Here is a 17,802-nt window from a genome sequence, read left to right on the forward strand (position 1 = left end):
TATATAATAAAGGTGATTTCAAGACTCTAAAAGTCAAACACACACGATGAACTAGGTTTTGAGGTGACATTCTAAAACTTCTTTTGTTTCACTCTAAGATTGCTTGCGATCTAACTATTTGTAGGTGTTTGACACCACTCTGCCACATCTGTAATTGGCATAGCATCCAGCAGACAGGCTCTGTACATCTTTACACTGCAACCTACCAAGTTAAGAAATGTATTGGTTCAATATAAAACAGCAGGCTGTTTTTAGACATAGTTACTAGTGCACAAGCTTTAATATGGCTTGGCTTCATCCTATAATGAGATCTTTTGGTTCCCTGCTCAACAGGCTTTTATTCCTTTGCAAAAGGCTATGAACTATGTCAAGTGGATCAGCTGCTTTTGTACACCCTCTTTCTTGGCTTTGGAGCATAATTCCTTTGCTTCTACCCCTTTATGCATCACACAGAACTTAAGAACCTTTTCCATTTTTCAAGCTAAACTTAGAATTTGTTTGAATTTGCTTTTCACCATTTTCCTAATAATTACATTCTCAACTAAACCTCACACAAAGACCTGCCTGGAAGTGAACACCTAATTGCAGAGCTATACTTTGTCTTTAACACACATATCTATACCCCATGTTGGTAATGTGTCAAAGGATGGTTATCTGAAATGATTTCTTCACGGTCACCTCACAGCTAAATTAATGCTTCCTTTTCAGTGAGCACTAAATGGGATGTGGTAAGGAATTGAGCGCATAAATAGACAAACAAACAATGGAAGTAGCACTACTAGCCACAGTTCAGTCAGAAGGCAGGAAGCTACTTAACTTGACATCTGGCTGCTTAAGAGTTATAGTTGAGGCTCTAGTGCAAAGTGTCATGCTATTGTGACAGTTTGGTGAAGAATGGGTGGTGCAGATTCTGTTTGCATAGAGACACTGCTTTCCAGGTGGGGCTCGGCTGTGGTTTTATTTCATTTCCAGATTGTCTATTGTCTTCATTAAAATTTGGTCATAAATATGATATTTTGAGTTATAGTGCTTTAAAAGGAGCAGTCGTGGTCCACCGAGAATTTTGCAAAGTATGTAGAAGATTTAGTCATCAATGATAGCTTTTGTAACACCCACCCTCCATGTTAGGGCTGCATTACAATAGTATCCCCTCTCCACAACTTCTTCCATTTTAAGCAAACTCTAAAAGCAATCTTAAATAAGGAAGTAAACACTGGCAGGTTCACTGTTGAAACTGTTTTCTCACGGGAGGTGCCAAACTTCTTCCCTGGGTTGAAACTTCTTAAGGGTTATGTGACTTTCTTGAGGTGCCTAGTACCAATCCAAGCACAAAGAAAACACTCATCGCAGTTTATTGTATGGGCATATTGGAGATGAAGGGTTGAAAGGATTTTGTTTTAATACCCAATGCTTGATTATAAAAACTATAAATAGTAAGTGTGGAACAAACCCTATTAATATATTACCCATTGTTTAAAACAAAAATGATATGTTCTGCTGTATTAGTGTAAAAGAAAACAAACTGGATATTATGGTATTTGATGAAATTTTCTGTCACCAGTCAGATTAGATATAACAATCCTACAGACCTACAAATCACAAGTAATTGGAAGGGGCATAAAGGTCTTGAATAACTTGGTTAATTAGGCAGTTAGGTAAATCTAAACATTTAAGTATCATTCAAGAAGGCAAGATACAGAGTCTCTGGGCTCAAGCCTTATTTATGTTAGGCAGTGATGTTTGACTCTTATAACATTAGAATCTAGGGCACTGACAGAGTTTGTATGGATAAAGAATGGAAAGTTATTACATAAGGTTGCCTTGGTTACTCCTTGAACTGCTCAGATAACATTAACTACCCAGGTGAGGAAAATGGATACAGTTGATACACTGTAAAAATGAAAAAATAACTTTCTAAATAAAAAGTCTTCTCCTAAATAAAGTCATACTGTACTGTTTTAGTTAGATGCTAACTGCAAAGCATTTACAAAAATTGTGCCACTATATGCCCTACATGGAAATTCTTCTGATTTATTTTTGAGTGAAATTCATTAAATCTAAGACTCAATTTCATAGATGTTCGAGCATTTTTGCATTGGTTTTTAATCTCGGCACATATTGTAAAATTACCTTAGTTTTTCTGAGTGGAAATATAGTTCCAAAGTAAATAAATGAAATTAATTTACTAAAACGATGTAAAAAACTTGTATTTTGACATATTATAAATTTTTAAAAGAACACTATGTTTTGAAATCACATGTCAATGATCATTTACACCCTAAACTGATCGATATTTTTCATAGTTCATTTATGGACATGAGTCATGTGATTTACATAAGAAGACTCGGAAATCTTCAGACAGGGATGAAACAGGATAAAGACAACATACAGGTTTTAACTTATGGTTGAATTCTTTCAAATATTAGTCAATATGTCAATTAGATATAAACATATGGTAAAGCAAAATAAAGAACTCATTTTAAAAAATTTTCAAAATAGTGTATTCAGGATAATACAAGTCCAGTTTTAAAACATTTTAAAAGCCTTTCCACATTTAAAAGGACACTGCCTATAACTATAAATTCTAGCACTTAGTCATGATAGCCATACAGTTCAACAAAACATTTTACATTAAGAAATCATAAGATATATTGAAACTATTTTCACATTTGCCTACTTTTCCTTTTTCTGTCTTCCTTTTAATTATACAAGATACTTTATGGAATGACTGTCTGGAGAAGACAAGAGGAAACATACTATGAACATAAATACAAAAATAAAATTCTGGTATCCATTAACATTCTCTGTTATGGAGAAACATTATTTCAAATGTGCTAATATTTTCATCACAAATTGTGGCAGTATATGTTTAAATATTAGACTAATCACTTGGTTGAAAAACTGCATATAAAAAGCCAAATATTCTAACAATTCCAGGTCATTAGGAGGTTTCATGTGTCTATAAACAGATGATATTCTCACATCCTAACATATGAGCATAAGTTAATTTTGGGTATATGTAAATATTTAGATTGTGGCTACTGTAAAATAGTACAAAGATTTCCTTATATTTTATGTAACAAATGAATTAAGTTCTTTAGAGGAGAAAAATGAAGACAGTTATTTACCAGAATTATATTCAGATCCCCAAATTTAAAGGTTTTGTATGTGTGTATGTACGTATAAGTAGCAATAAAAGAAAGATTCAAAAGTTTGCTAAGTTTTTTCTTTTTTAAGCCCTTTAAGTAATGATATAACTAGAAACTAGGTTTCATCTCAAAGGAAAAACCACAGGTGATATTCTCATGCTTCAGGTTAAAAACCTCTCTTAAAAGGCTAGGTTTGTGAAAGGCTTCCTAAAATTATGCTTCTGTTGTTACTATCAATGTGATATTCAGCCAGAAAAATTAAAAATAATTATTAATCCCAAAGCATACTTTCAAAATTTCTACAAAGAAGTATATTAAATCAAACCAAACTACAATTTTAGAGAGATCAAACTGAGTAGGAGAGTGCATGGTATGAAAATTTACTCTCCCTTCATCTAAGCCACACAGTCTCTACGTCTCAATAACTATATAATTAGTCTTGTAATTGACTGATTTCTTTGCACTTAAGGATCATTATAACCTGCCATATTAGTTTAATTTAACATAAAGTTGTAATACAGGAATCTGGTCACAGTAGTGGATGTCTAGATTTCTTCTGCTTTGAAAAGAATGATTTCCATTTATCTGTGTTTACAAAAAATAGCAATGCTTAAGAAACAAACCAAAGTAAAAACTAAAATGCTCTCATCCCAAAAAGACCTAAAGCTCTCAAATAAATGAGAGCCTTTGAATAACTCAGAACACTGGGATTTTAATATTAAAAATTTCCCAATTTAAATGAAATGTGTCAGAGTACTCAATCTTCTTTATTATATAGAGCTATTTTACTAAGGCATTATGTTTTCATCAAAAAAGTATGATAACATTTAAATTATGTGTAAGAAAATGCATACTTTTATTAATTTAAACTTTATAGCTTTTTTAAAAAGCTGTATTACTGCAACTAATAACAAAGGATGCTGAAAGCACTGTTCTTTTAACTGGTTAAGTGCAGGCACGATTTAGGGTGTCCATCTAAAACTTTGTCGAAAATTGAAATAATTCATTTAAATACCAGATGAATCACTCATTCTAAGAGCGTCTTCAAATGCCACATTCTCCCTGAAGCCTTCCTGAATATTCTGGTAGCAATTTTCTGCGTATTCCAACAGCTTTTTGAGTTTATGTCTCTTATAATCCTCACTTCAGTATGCCTTGTGGTATGGTTCATTCTTTACAGACCTCCTTAGTCTGCTAAATCTCATGTTTCTGTGGACAGGAGTGGAACTGTATCTATCTCCACAGTCTGAGGAAGAGAGTCTACACAGTAGGCATTCAGCATCTGTTAAACAAGCGGAGAAGGTAAGGGAGAGAGATCAGCACTGGTTCCCAACTATTATGTGGATTTGTTTCCTAAAGTTTCTTTTAAAATAAAGACTGGTTTATTTATTTACATATTTATTTATTTATTTAGAGATGAAGTCTCGCTCTGTCACCCAGGCTGGAGTACAGTGGCACAATCTCAGCTCACTGCAACCTTCAACTCTTGGTTCAAGCAATTCTCCTGCCTCAGCCTCCCAAGTAGCTGGGATTACAGGCACCTGCCACCACACCCGGCTAATTTTTTGTAGTTTAGTAGAGACGGGGTTTCACCATGTTGCCCTCGCTAGTCTCGAACTCTGAGCTCAGGCAGTCTGCACGCCTTGGCCTCCCAAAGTGCCAGGATTACAGGCGTGAGCCACTATGCCTGGCCAAGACTGCTTTCTTTTAATCACGAATAGATACATATCAAATAAACTGCCAGGTTTAAATACTCACTGAAAAATAATATATTTGGAGCAAAGGGCTCCTGAGAATGGTTAGAAGAAACAGAAATACCAGTAAAAAGGAGAAGACATTTAACATTTGGGGAGGGGGGTGTCAAAATGTCCCTAAGTTATTGTAACATATTAAGAAGTTTATAAAACTAGTTAAAGTAGTTAAAATTTCACATATTAAACCATGTAGATTCAGTTAAAGTAAAAAGGCTGTCAGAGATTATTACAATAATGAGTTAACAGTGCAAATTCCATGTTGTTTCATGAGAATCTTACAATGTGCTTTTCTTCCCCCCAAAAGTAAATTTTTAAACACTCTCCAGTTTTAACACAAACAAAAGATAAATATTTATGAAGGAAAACAAATTCCACAGCATTCCATACAGATTTCCAAGCAGTCTGATGATTCACAACAGGCATCCATGATGCCACAGTCCATATCACAAGGGCAGTTACAGTCATCCCCCATCTCATCTCCACAGCAACAGCAGCAGGCTTCTGAGGTGCAGATGCCACAAGACGCTTGTCCCAGGACAATATTGCAAAGGGTCAGGAATTCGCAGAACAAGCAAGCCAGGATACAGTGGACGCAACAATCTTCATTTTCAGTGGTAAGGAGACCATGTAGTGAGAAAAAGGAGGAACACAACATGGTTATCAATAGATTCAGTAAGAATTGAGCAAAATAGTTAAGTCATCCACAACCCAAATGAAGTTTGCTTTGTGAGCTGGAAGCTCAAAAAGGAGCTTAAGTTAAACTCTAGATGAGTGATCTTTAGAAGTAGATACTTAGTTCGAAAAAAAAAAAAGTATTGTGTGTATGCACATGTGTTCACATGTGTTAATTACTCTCACAAACTGTGCAATGGCTCTTGGTCCTAGATACCACTTCTCTATGCTTCTTATCCACCTTTCTATATGCTATTGCTCTTTATAACACTGGGCTAAAACAATTGCATTTTAGTTATTAAAGTCCTTCAGAAATAGAAATTTCCTTCAATTGCTCCACCCCACCTGCTCTAAAATTGAAAAAGAACAAATTTACATATGAAATATTTGATGTATTATTGAAAAATTAATTCAATAGTTAAACCAGAATCCATTAAGACTTCACTTTCCAATACAAATGATTCAATATCATGGTTTTAGGCCTTTTATTTCACAAATATTAAATAAAAACAGTGAGACTCTCTGGTTGGGTCCAACTATTGTTTCTAGAAGGGTTCTTCTGCCTACTTCTGACAAAGGAATTTATACCTTAGCAAATGTGAATAATGACACAGTAACATTGCTTTCCCACTTCCTTTGGTGGCAAAGAACTTTAACATCTCTGTTACCTCCTGACACATCTCTAATAATGCCTCTCTAAACAACAATGTTCACTAAACTTCATAAACTGATAAAGTTGAGAAATCAAACAGATTATAATTTAATAAATTTACATTCTAATGTTCTAATGTCCATTTCTTTATAATTCTGGGGCAAGTGAAAGGAGTAATGGAAGGAAATTTCTATTTCTAGATAACTTTAACACATGTAATAACATCATTTAAAACCAATGTTATAAGACAATTGCCTCATATCAGAAATAGTTGTGAATTTTTACCAGAATTAATTCTGGGTTATTTTGTGTGGGTTCCTTGTTTTTTGTTTTTGTATTTTGTATAATATAAGTTTTAATAAGAAGATTCCACTTCCTACAATAGCGATAAGGCACAACCACCCCACCCTCTTCCCATTGTCACATGTCCTTTGTGTTTCTGTATTTGGCATTAAAATTAAGTGCCTTTGATGGAGTGTCAGCAAACTGTAAAAACCAAAGATGAAGGAAAGAAAACCAGCTTGTTGCATGGCAGCCATGCTATAATACAAAATCATGCACTTCTCTATAGAATGCCATATAACTGCATGTAGATGTGAATTGACAGAATTCCTCTACTACAGATTCCTCGGCTACAAATGCTTCCGGTAAGGAAAAACAAACACCAGCGTACCTACGGCAGTCTCTTAACTCTACAGGCCTATACCTAAGCATCCCATCATAAACTCCCTAACTCCTTGAACACCCCTCTGTTTCTCTGCAGATTCTAACTTTGTAGAGAATTCAGAGGATGAAAGGAGAAAATGTGGAAACACAGTCATACACTCCACCTGCCAGATGGTGAAAAGGAGGAAGGGGCAGAGAGAACTCAAAAGGGAATTTCCAGAGTTGTGTTTGCAGAATTAAAGGCTAAAAGGACACACTGTTCTTTCCTTTTTTTTTTAGTGCCAAGCCCACTTTTACATATGATGGTCCATGCAGCAACTGGAAAAACAAAAACAGAGTTGTGAGAGTTTTCAGGTTTCTCCATCTTCCCCTAATATTGATTTCTGGTAGTAACAAACATTTCAGGGGAACTCTAAAATCAACCTACATGAATAAAGGCCCATGACCTTACAACGTTCTGGATTTGTAGACAGTGTCCGTGGTTTCCCTTTATCAACACTATTTCCATACTTTCATCTCAGCATCTGTCTTATATGACTCAATTCAGTTGAGTTTTTCCAGAATTACATTATCATAATGATTTGTAAATATTTGAAATGTTATAAACAGCTAGCTTCATTATGACTTAGAAGATATTGTTTAACTGGCATCAAGCCAGTTTTATTCAATGTACCTTCAAGTGAATATCCATATTATCTAATTCCAATAATACCTCACTAAGACCTTAACTTTCTATTCCACCATGCAATGCTTAAATATCAAGATTGAGAGAGGGACTCAACAAAAACCCACTTGACATTGAAGAACCTTTAACAGAATGTTTTTAAAAGCCTAAGAGTAGTTATTGATTATGTAAATTATTTATATACTAGTCATAAAATTTATCAGACATAGAACTACATATAATGGGTCTATCCATTTTAAAGGGGAAAGAATGTCTTGTCCAGTCTTAGAAATAGATGGTTACAATATTTTTGAAGCCTCCTTTAGTCCCTTCCTGAATCCATTTTCCTCTCCATAGAAGTAACCACTGTCTTAAATATTAAATATTAAATGATCTTTCCCTTGCTCTTTATTGTATTTTTCACAGCAGTACATGTGTACACACCCCTAAAAAATATACCAGAATGGAAAGTATACTTTACAAATTGCTGTGAGTAGCATCTTCTGCTCAACATCCTGCATTTCAGATTTATCTATGTTGATTCGTGTAGCTGTAGTTCACTCATTTTCCAGGTGCATAGTATTCCACTGAATTAATAGCCAATGATTGATTTATCCATTCTATTATTTTTTATTTTTCTTTTTTGAGACAGAGTCTCACTCTGTCACCCAGGCTGGAGTACAGTGGCACAATCTTGGCTCATTGCAACATCTGCCTCCCAGATTCAAGCGATTTTCCTGCCTCAGTCTCCCCAGTAGCTGGGACTACAGGTGCCCGCCACTATGCCTGGTTAATTTTTTGTATTTTTAGTACAGACAGGGTTTTACCATGTTGGACAGGCTTATCTCAGACTCTTGACCTCAGGTGATCCACCCGCCTTGGCCTCCCAAAGTGTTGGGATTACAGGCGTGAGCCATTGTGCCCAGCCTCATTCTACTATTTATGGATATTTTGGTCATCACCAGTGTTGTTGCTGTTCCTAACATGGCTGTTCTTAACATTGCTGTTTGAAACAATCTTATCCAGGTCTCCTAACATACATGTTACGTAGCCAGCAGTAGGATGGTTGGGTCACAGGCTTGCTCATCTTTAATCTTATTAGATAATACCAAATTTGTTCCCAAGATTGTTGCTTCAAAATTTAGTCCCACAAACTAAGTATGAGAGTGCTCATTCTCCACATTCTCACCAATCTTTGAAACCATCACAATTTAACATGTGCAAGTTGTGTGTGAAATGGTATCTCATGGTGGTTTTATTTTGCCTTTCCTTGTTTCCTAATAGGTTTGGACATTTTTTCATGTTCATCGGCCATTCATGTTTTCTCTTCTTTGAAGTGGGTGTTCGGCATGTTCATGTTTTTCCCTAACTTTTATATTGGGTTGCCTCCTTTTTCTTACTAATTTGTAAAAGTTTTTCAGATATTCAAGATACTGGTCCTTTGTTAAATATGACCGTCTTCTATCAGAATGTGACTTAATTACAATAAACTAACAAAAGGGAGATAAGTTAACTTTTGAACTCAGAGAGTTTAAGGTGAGGAAGGGAAAGCCAAATTAAATCTTGTTTGATAACACTGGATATGGGATTACATGGCTGAGGAAGTTAAGTGGCAAAGAGAAAAATCTGATAGCTGATCAGCAAAAAGGAGGAGAGGTATTAGTAAGATTTGATAGCAGAATGAAACAAAAAAGTTTTAGTGTCTGATTCAAAACAAGGAACTCAGCTATGCCAATGACAGAAAGGGGGAAGAAACCAATAAGCAATCAGAAGAGAGAGATTGGATGTGATTGGTGTGAGATCAATAGCCTTGAGGATGAAGAGAGATGGGCGTGACATTCCAAACTAAACCACTAGTTGCCTCCCATAGGATATATTCATTTGAGAATTAATATTTCTTCCAGATTTTACACTATAATGACACATGTCATGAAGATTTTAAAAGTCTTAAGCCAAGAAATGAATCTGTTATAACTCCTACTTTAGTAAACAAGATTTACAAATTAATTTGCCTGTTAAAATATCATTTTATTTTTAGTAGACAAAGAATTTTTTTTAAGTTCTTAGGTCTAAATAGATCAAACACTCCTTTGCTAACTTCTCTTCTTCAACAAAACCTGTTTTCTATAACTGATTGGTGTAAGTGGTTACTTTACTAGAATGGGAGCTCTAGCTTTAATGCAGGAGAAGTATTTACTTGCTGTTTTCAAAATTGAGAAACATATTATCTTAAAAGTAGAGATGTTTTCATCAATTTTTCATTTTTTTTTTAAATGGAAACTTACTTTGTACTAAACTCCCTTTTAAGGTCTTTATAAATATTGATTAATTTTATTCTAATAATACTCCTAAGAAGTCATACCAGTATTATGCGTATTTTACCAACACAGAGACTGATTCACAGAAAATTTAGGAAATTTTCCCAAGGTCATAGAGGGAGTGAGTAGCAGAAATAGGATCAGGACCCAGACAGTTAACCTCCTGAGACCATGCTCTCAGTCAGCAAGCTATGCTGCTGTTACAGGAGTGGGTCACTTCTGACACTTGGATAATGCTCCTTGGAGGAAGATCAGTTACAAATCCAAAATTTTCTGCTGATTTGTTTTGTTCATCTATCTGTTTGTAGCCTTGGTTCATGTTCCTTTTCTTTTTTAAAAATTATTCTGAATTTTAGTTTTAACAAAAAGTTGAAAGTAAATGTTACCCTTCAATATGTAAGAACAAAGTCATCACTAAGTTGAAGAATTAATAAACTGCCAGTTGCATTGTTAAAATAGACATAAGAGAGAAGGCAGTGTGGAGAGAGATGATGTCTCAATCAAAAGAAACAAATCTATAAATTTAAAACATAAATTTAAGGACTGTAGCTACATGATCAAGAGCTCCATATGCAGTAGCTCTTCATGTAAATATTAAAACTTACAAAATGGAGACATTGTTTTAAAACATAAGTCCTTTATAATTTACTAGAAAAGTACTCTGGGTTACTCTGAAAAACCATATCTATTAACAGGCATCTAAAGAAGCCGCAAACCAAAATGCATTTACAAGCTCATAGAGATGTTAAACAAGATGTACCAGAAACACATTCATATTCTTATTTTTTAAATAGAGAAATATCTAGAAATTACAACAAAAATTAGCCAAAAAAGGTTCCTTAAATCCTACCAAATCTTTAAATGATCTGATTGTTATTCCTTGCCAAAAATCATTTCTTTTTTTTTTTTGGTGGGTCTCTTTATAAAAACCCTTCTATTTGTAACCTTCTATTTCTGTCATAGTTTGACTGTGACTCAGGGTAATGAAAAGGTTAAAATAAATTAAGAAAAAACAGTTGTTATAGTTTCTATCCCTGCCACTGCCAACAGGAATCAAGAATCATAAAAGGCATGATAATGATGGTTTTATTTGAGGCAAAGAGAAGATCATAAGAATGATCAAACTTAAGAAGGCTTGAATAGAGAAACAAACTTTTTTTTAAAAAAATGGGTCCTCTGCATCCATGTGGCTTGCAGTCAGGAATCATCTTTTTCCCCGTTCTTGAGATTTCAGTTTTTATGGTTTTATTCAGTCAGTATTTACAGTTTTTGCCAAGACTGTTTAACCTCTGAGAAGTCCACTGGGTTCTGGGAAAGGTGCCTGTCCAAAACTGGGCCAAGCAAGAATTGCACAATTCAGTGTACTTACAGGAGAACTCAGCACAAGACTGGCAGCTACTGTAAATTTAGGAAAACAAAGTAACACTTCAGAAGCCAAGTAGCTAAAAGGAGAGCATAAAAGGAAATCTTTACCATGTTTGATTTAAAAAGCAAAACAAAACCACAAAAGCTGTGATGAATTACTGAAGACACAACCCCAAACAAAATCTTTGAGTGCTACAAAAGGTCATCAATGTTATGCTCAGGCAGCTGGCCTATTATCTGGAGAGCTCCTAGCTCCTCAACAGCATTAAAGTAACAATTGGAACTGACTTCAACAGCATCTTAGAAGTCTGGTGACAATGTCTGTGACTGATCCCAGGAACTCTGTGCTGCTTAAAATGAGAGTGAAGACTAGCTTTTGTAAAAACAAGTAAGTTGATAATGAAATTATCCCAAATGATACTGACACCTGATCAATATGTGGCCAAATTACACCAGGAAATATGAAGAATGCAGTTTATCAAAGTGAAAGGAACCCTGATTGAGTCACCAGAAAACTACACAATAAACTCAGCTCTCCTCTAAACAAGCCTCTTTTATCTCTTTCATTTCCTCCTTTTAAGATGTGGTATGACAGGTGCTCTGAATTCTTGGAACAGAGATACCAAACAGCTACAGTGGAGTACAGGAAAGGACAGACAGCAGAGAATTCGGAGAATAACCCACAACCCATTTTTAAGAGAATACAGATTGAATGGGTCTTATCTCATTTCTAATAAAGTTTCCTATGAAATAAGATGCTTGAAAGTACTTTCTTAATCAAATCCCCATCATGTAAGTTACATGCTGAGAAACAATGGTTTATTAGCATTTATCAGGCCAATAATATGCTAAACAAAGACCGCGGATTAGAACATGAGCAATAAGAGTTACGTGTATTTAATAATTTAGGAAATTGCTTTGAGGTCAAACCTGACTCTGTAGCTTTAAGATCAATGCCACAGAGCACCCCCAGTTGTTCCCCATTCTTTAGCTGCTATGACTATCATCTGCCCAGTGGTGGTATAACAGGACTCTGTGCAAAAGTCTGACTAGGTGAAGGCTTTCCTCTTCCTAGATACTGCTTTACTGCGACTGTTTCCCAATAGGAAAATCAAAAAGCAAGCTAGAAGCGGGCTGTGGTTATCCTGAATCACAGCCGAGATGGCTAAGTGAGCATCTAGCCTCTGTAAAAACCCAGCTGCGAGGGACCAGACACAGACATCTCTGGGGAGTTCTGCTCCTCAAGTGTGTGTGGGGGTGGGAAATGTTTACTAATACCACACAGTAGCTCAGCTCCAAGTAGCTCTGTGTCTCCAAGACAGAGGACGCACAGCACTTCTGGCCAACAGCCCTAGCCTGACCTGCTGCCTGAATAAACTGGCCTAAAGTGAGCCTCCTACACAGAACGCTCTGGCACAAAACTCTCCCGAGAGGCCACACATCTTAGCCAGAATCCAGTCAACATTTTCCTAGTGGGGAACAAAGTGAGCTGGGTCAGGAGGTAAAAAGAAAGTTAGAGAAGAGCTACGTTTTCCACTGCAGGACAAAGAAAACCATACTTTGGGAAATTGAACAATAATCTTTACTATTATCTTTCCTCTCAACAAAGTCAAAAAGAAACTAGGAAAAAACACAGCACTGCTCTCCCACACCCCACAAAGTGACTCCTCAATTAGTTTCCTACCACATGTGCAAATCCTAGAATCCATCTCCATCCTATGGGAGGTGCTTTTGTATTTTAAATGACAGCAAGTGGATAGCACAGATTTTTTTCCTTCTATATGTTTACCTTGTTGCCTGATCTGTGGTTGATTCCTTAAATATTCCAAACTCTCAGAGAGATCGAATCCAGTAATTGTTGGTCATGACTTAACTCTAGCACTGGTTAAGTAGTCCTTTCTAAAGAGATGCATTTTACAAAGTCTAGGAAGCTAGACTGGGGGGAGGTAGTTCACGCCTGGAATCCCGAGGTGGGCAGAATCCCAAGGCGGGCAGATCCCTTGAGCCCAGGAGTTTGACTACCGTGGGCAACATGACAAAACTGTTTCTACCAAAAAAAAAAGAAAAAAAAATAGCTGAGTATGGTGGCGAGTATCTGTAGTCTCAGCTATTTTGGGGAGCGGGTAGGGATGGCGGGGGGTGGGGTGCTAAGGTAGGAAGATCACCTGAGCCCCAGGAGGTCGAGGCTGTAGTGAGTCATAATCATGCCACTGCACTCCAGCCTGGTGTCAGAATGAGACCCCATCTCAAAAGCAAAACAAAGTCCAGGAAATATGTATATACACACATACACTAGATAGATAGGTAGATCTCAGAAAATATTTTAATTCTTAGAAGCTTAACACAGAAATCTGAAGAGAGGTAAAAGTTTAGTTATTGGAAGTGCTTATTTAAATTCTTTTACCTAGAAAGTCAGTTTTTGGGCAGAAAGGAGGGAAACAAAGACTAGAAAATATCAATGGTGCAAATAATATTTACATTCACTTACTGAATCTCTACATTTTAAGATCACAAGCTTAAGAGCTGGTAATAACATTACTGTCCTCATAGGGTTATGATGAAGATTAAAAGAGATAATGCACATTAAGTACTTAATAAAGGATTTAACATGCAAGTGCTTACTAAATATTATTACTGTGACAGCTGTGAAGTTGATAGCAAAATATTTATTCCAGGAAAACCACACCTCTCCACCTACCTAGGTTCCATTTACTCTGGTTACCACACTGACATAGGGCCATTCTATTTTAACCTAAGGAGGTTTGTAAAAGACTCTGACCACAGCTCAAACACTTGAAAGAATGAACCAAGAAGGCAACTCTAAGAAACGGAATTTGCAGAGGAGTGAAGCATCAACCTACCCAGAGAGACTTAGTAACCTTGTGTTTGGCTACAGCAGATGATTTAAAAATAATAACCTATTTTTTCCATATTTCAATTATTATCTATTTATCTTTTCCAGAGACTAGAAAGCAAAAACAGTAAAACTATACTTTACTGGAACCTATTCGGTGCTGGCTATTTTCAGTTGGCCAGTTGAAATACTTCTAATATAACAAGTTTAAATAATAACAAAGTTGAATATAATTTCTGGATAATAAAATATACCTTAGATCTTAAACACATTTTCCTAGAAAGGATCAATGTGCAACAGTTCACTCAAGTTGGTAACAATACCATTTATGGCTACGACAAAAATACATGCAAGTACATCCTCTAGTTTTAATGAAAATGCATATTGGGGTCAAAATAATCCAAAATATCTCTCCCAAATGCTTAATATATTTTCCAATTTTATTTTCCCAACTGTGTTTATTGCACAGTTCACATTTCAGCTTCATCTCTTTTTCATTTGTCCTTGGCATATACATTGTGCAAGTTACAAATGAAAATAAACCAGTTTTGTCTTGTTAACAAAACTTAAACCATAATGTACCCACTGGGTGATTCTGTAAAACGTGATGATGATGATGATGATGATGATGATGATGATGAGTAAAATAACACCCTGGTCATATCCAATGTTTTCCATCACTGATATTAGCCTATTATAGAGACGCACAGGGTTGGCTAGGCCACCTAGGACATAAGGTCTTTATGGCAGCATGGGAGGAAACAAATACACTAAAAGAAGGCTGACTGATGCTGACAATATTCACGCGACTGGGATCATACACAACAATTCTCCAGGCACTTGACCAGCCAGGGCTCAGCAAGAGTCCAAAGGGCACTTTTGCAATCCAAAGGGCTGAGAGGTCCCCAGCAGTGACTGTTCCTGTAGGACCCCTGGAGGCAGGGGCAGCATCCCCAGCAGGAGGTGCAGACCTCACACAGGCAGGAGGAGCCTCGCCTGAGAAGACCCAGGATGCACTCCCCAGCCCCTACAGAAGAGACAGGCCCCAACCAAAGAAGCACAGCGGTCTAACAGACAGGCCAGGCAAGATGAAGCGAAGCAAGCAGAGTGAAATGTTACAGCGAAATGAGACACCAGAGCACGTTTCAAAGCAGTGCACAGGAGGTAAATCCTATTATTTATGGAATTAATTTGTGAATCAACGATGGCATTGTTACTCTTTGCACATCCCTCCCTCTCCACCCATGTTATCTACTAATACCATTTGATTTTTTTAAGGCACTATTGCAAGCCTCAGATGAACAGGACAGCATGACATTGAAATTATAAGGTATAAATACCTCCGCCTTCATTTAGTGTACAAACAATTCCAGAGCCAAAAACAATCTATGAACATGTTGTTTGCAAGTATACTCTAAAATTGCTGAAAACAGATAAACCTAGTTTTCTCATGCAATAAAAATTTTGTGGCCTGGTGTATTATTACTTTAAACTGGGGAAAATAAGATAAAAATTAAAACCCTCTTCCTGAGGTGCTTCCAAATTCCCTGCATTTCATCTGAGCCACCCCCTAACTGAGTTATTCCTGTCACAGCTCATTACCTCCTATTACCATTTGGGCAAGCTAATTCCAGAACTACAAAAAGAAAGGGTTGTAAGTGTCTGTGGTTGTTACTGCTGTTTGTTTGGTTTAAATAAGGCTATTAGCAACAGGGACACACCATAGTGGGGGCACAAAAACAAAGGTATTTCAATTAATGATCACCCTTCCATCTTCGTAAGTGGCAAAGACAGCCAAGTATTAGTGTATGTATAGGGACTGTGATGCTGGAAACTTAAAACCAGCTTTTTGGTCTTGGCTCTGTCACTACTTGGCTGAGTGAGTATCTTGAACAGGTCATTTCACTTGGTGTCGACACACATACAAGGAAGGGAAAATGCTCTCTAAGTCTGTGTCAAGCTCTAAAGTTCTAGGAATATATAATCTATTTTCTATAACCAACAGATAGTTAAATCTAGCACAGGGCATTTTCTTGGCCTTGAACAGGACCATTACTGGGTTTAATGCAATATTCAAAACAGAACGGAAAGTTAATTAATGCTGAATACAAGTTGACTGTAAGTTGGCTAAGCCCCAGGAGCAAATAGCCATACTGTGCAGAACCCCACAAAGACAGGGCCTTGCCTGCCTTGTCGTAGATACTGAATGTGGGCCTGGAAAGTAGGCGTCAGATAAATGATGGCTAATGGTCAAAGTGTAAACTGTGTACTCTGGTCCATTAAAGACATTAGAGGCACATGGAATTAGCCACAGAAGACTCTCTAAGAGTGCTGAGTTTATAGGAAGTGGAAAAAAAAAATGGAATAAATACAGTCTTCATTCCTAACCAGCACAGGAGCCTGAAGACAATGCCTTCATAGTCAAATGTTCATTCAACAAGTCTTCATTGAGCATTTGACTACAAGTCAGATTCTGCCCAAACTTCAGAGACAAAGATTAAGGAACGTAAAGTGTAGGTAAATAAAAATATAGTTACGATACAGTGTGATAACTGTTGTGATTTGGACAAACACATCGTGCTGGTGGAGTAAGTAATGAGTACATTTATTTCGTTTTTTGGTCCTTTTTTTCTTTTCTCTTTGTGGAGAACAGCTTCTCACTACATTGCCCAGACAGGTCTTCAACTCCTTGGGTTCAGGCTATCCTTTTGCCTCTGCCTCCCTAAGTGCTGGGATTACAGGCATGAGCTACTAGGAGTATAGGCGCGAGCCACCATGCCCAACTGGAGTAAAAAATGAGCAAGGAGCGTTACATAGTAAGTGCCTCGCAGGCATTACCTCTGCATCACAGACAATCTCATAAGGTGAACATTTGGCTCATTTTATAGGTGAGAAACCTGAGGTTCAAAATCCTTACATAGTGGCTTGAGGTGCAAAGCTACTAAGGGGAGTTCTGGTATTCAAATTTAGATCTATGTGATTCCAAAGGTTGTTCTCATCACCAATATATAGTTTCCCATATTTTATTGTATTTTTAAAATTTTTATTTAGCAACATTTTATATAGTGCTTACTATATTTCAGGCACTGCTATAAGTAGTTTATAAATATTTACTCACTAAACTCTTAGAATAATTGTATGAGATAAATGCTATTATTAACCCCATTTTACAGATGAAAGACTGAGGCACAAATGGATGGAATATCCAATATCCAGTTCAGACCTGTAAGATGGACCTCTGAAAGGGGAGAGGAGAGAGCATAGGGTAGAAGGAGAAAGTAAGGGTGATTCCTGGGCTATGTCTTAAAGAAGAAGACTATGTTAGATGAAATAAAAGCAAAGATTGTTCCAGTCAGTGGGGAAGTTATGCAAAGACACAGAGGCAAGCAGACAGTTTTAGAGATGCCAGTGGCTCCATATTTTTGTTGGATCTAAAGACACCAGGTAAACATCTTCAACTTTCCATGTCAGAAATGAGGAAGCAGGAATGGCATGCAGCGATAATACAGTACCAATGGGGTCAGGCAGGAGGACTCTGAGGAAATACCAAGAAAGTGGGATTAGCATGCCTTGGTAAGACCTCAGATGAAGCAGTGATGAGAAGAGTGAAGCTTGACTCCCCTGGTTTCTGAAGCCATTTACTAAGGAAGAAATCCAGGAGGAAAAAGAGTTTGGTTTAAAATACATTGAGTGTGAGACTTGCTAAGT

The 17,802-nt window shown here is 36.7% G+C and overlaps 1 protein-coding gene across 1 annotated transcript in view; it reads right to left on the bottom strand.

Annotated features, from left to right (window-relative positions):
• Positions 1 to 3,565: 3,565 nt before the first annotated feature.
• Positions 3,566 to 17,802, bottom strand: part of LOC105475788 (MyoD family inhibitor domain containing) — a 91,304-nt gene continuing 77,067 nt past the window's right edge. The window contains exon 5 of the mRNA XM_011731284.3: positions 3,566 to 5,503. Within this exon, the coding sequence (XP_011729586.1) occupies positions 5,256 to 5,503 (248 nt within the window). The 3' untranslated portion in view covers positions 3,566 to 5,255. The remainder of the gene's footprint in view (positions 5,504 to 17,802) is intronic.

This window comes from Macaca nemestrina, chromosome 4 (genome assembly GCF_043159975.1).
Source record: "Macaca nemestrina isolate mMacNem1 chromosome 4, mMacNem.hap1, whole genome shotgun sequence".
In the NCBI taxonomy this organism is placed as follows: Eukaryota; Metazoa; Chordata; class Mammalia; order Primates; family Cercopithecidae; genus Macaca; species Macaca nemestrina.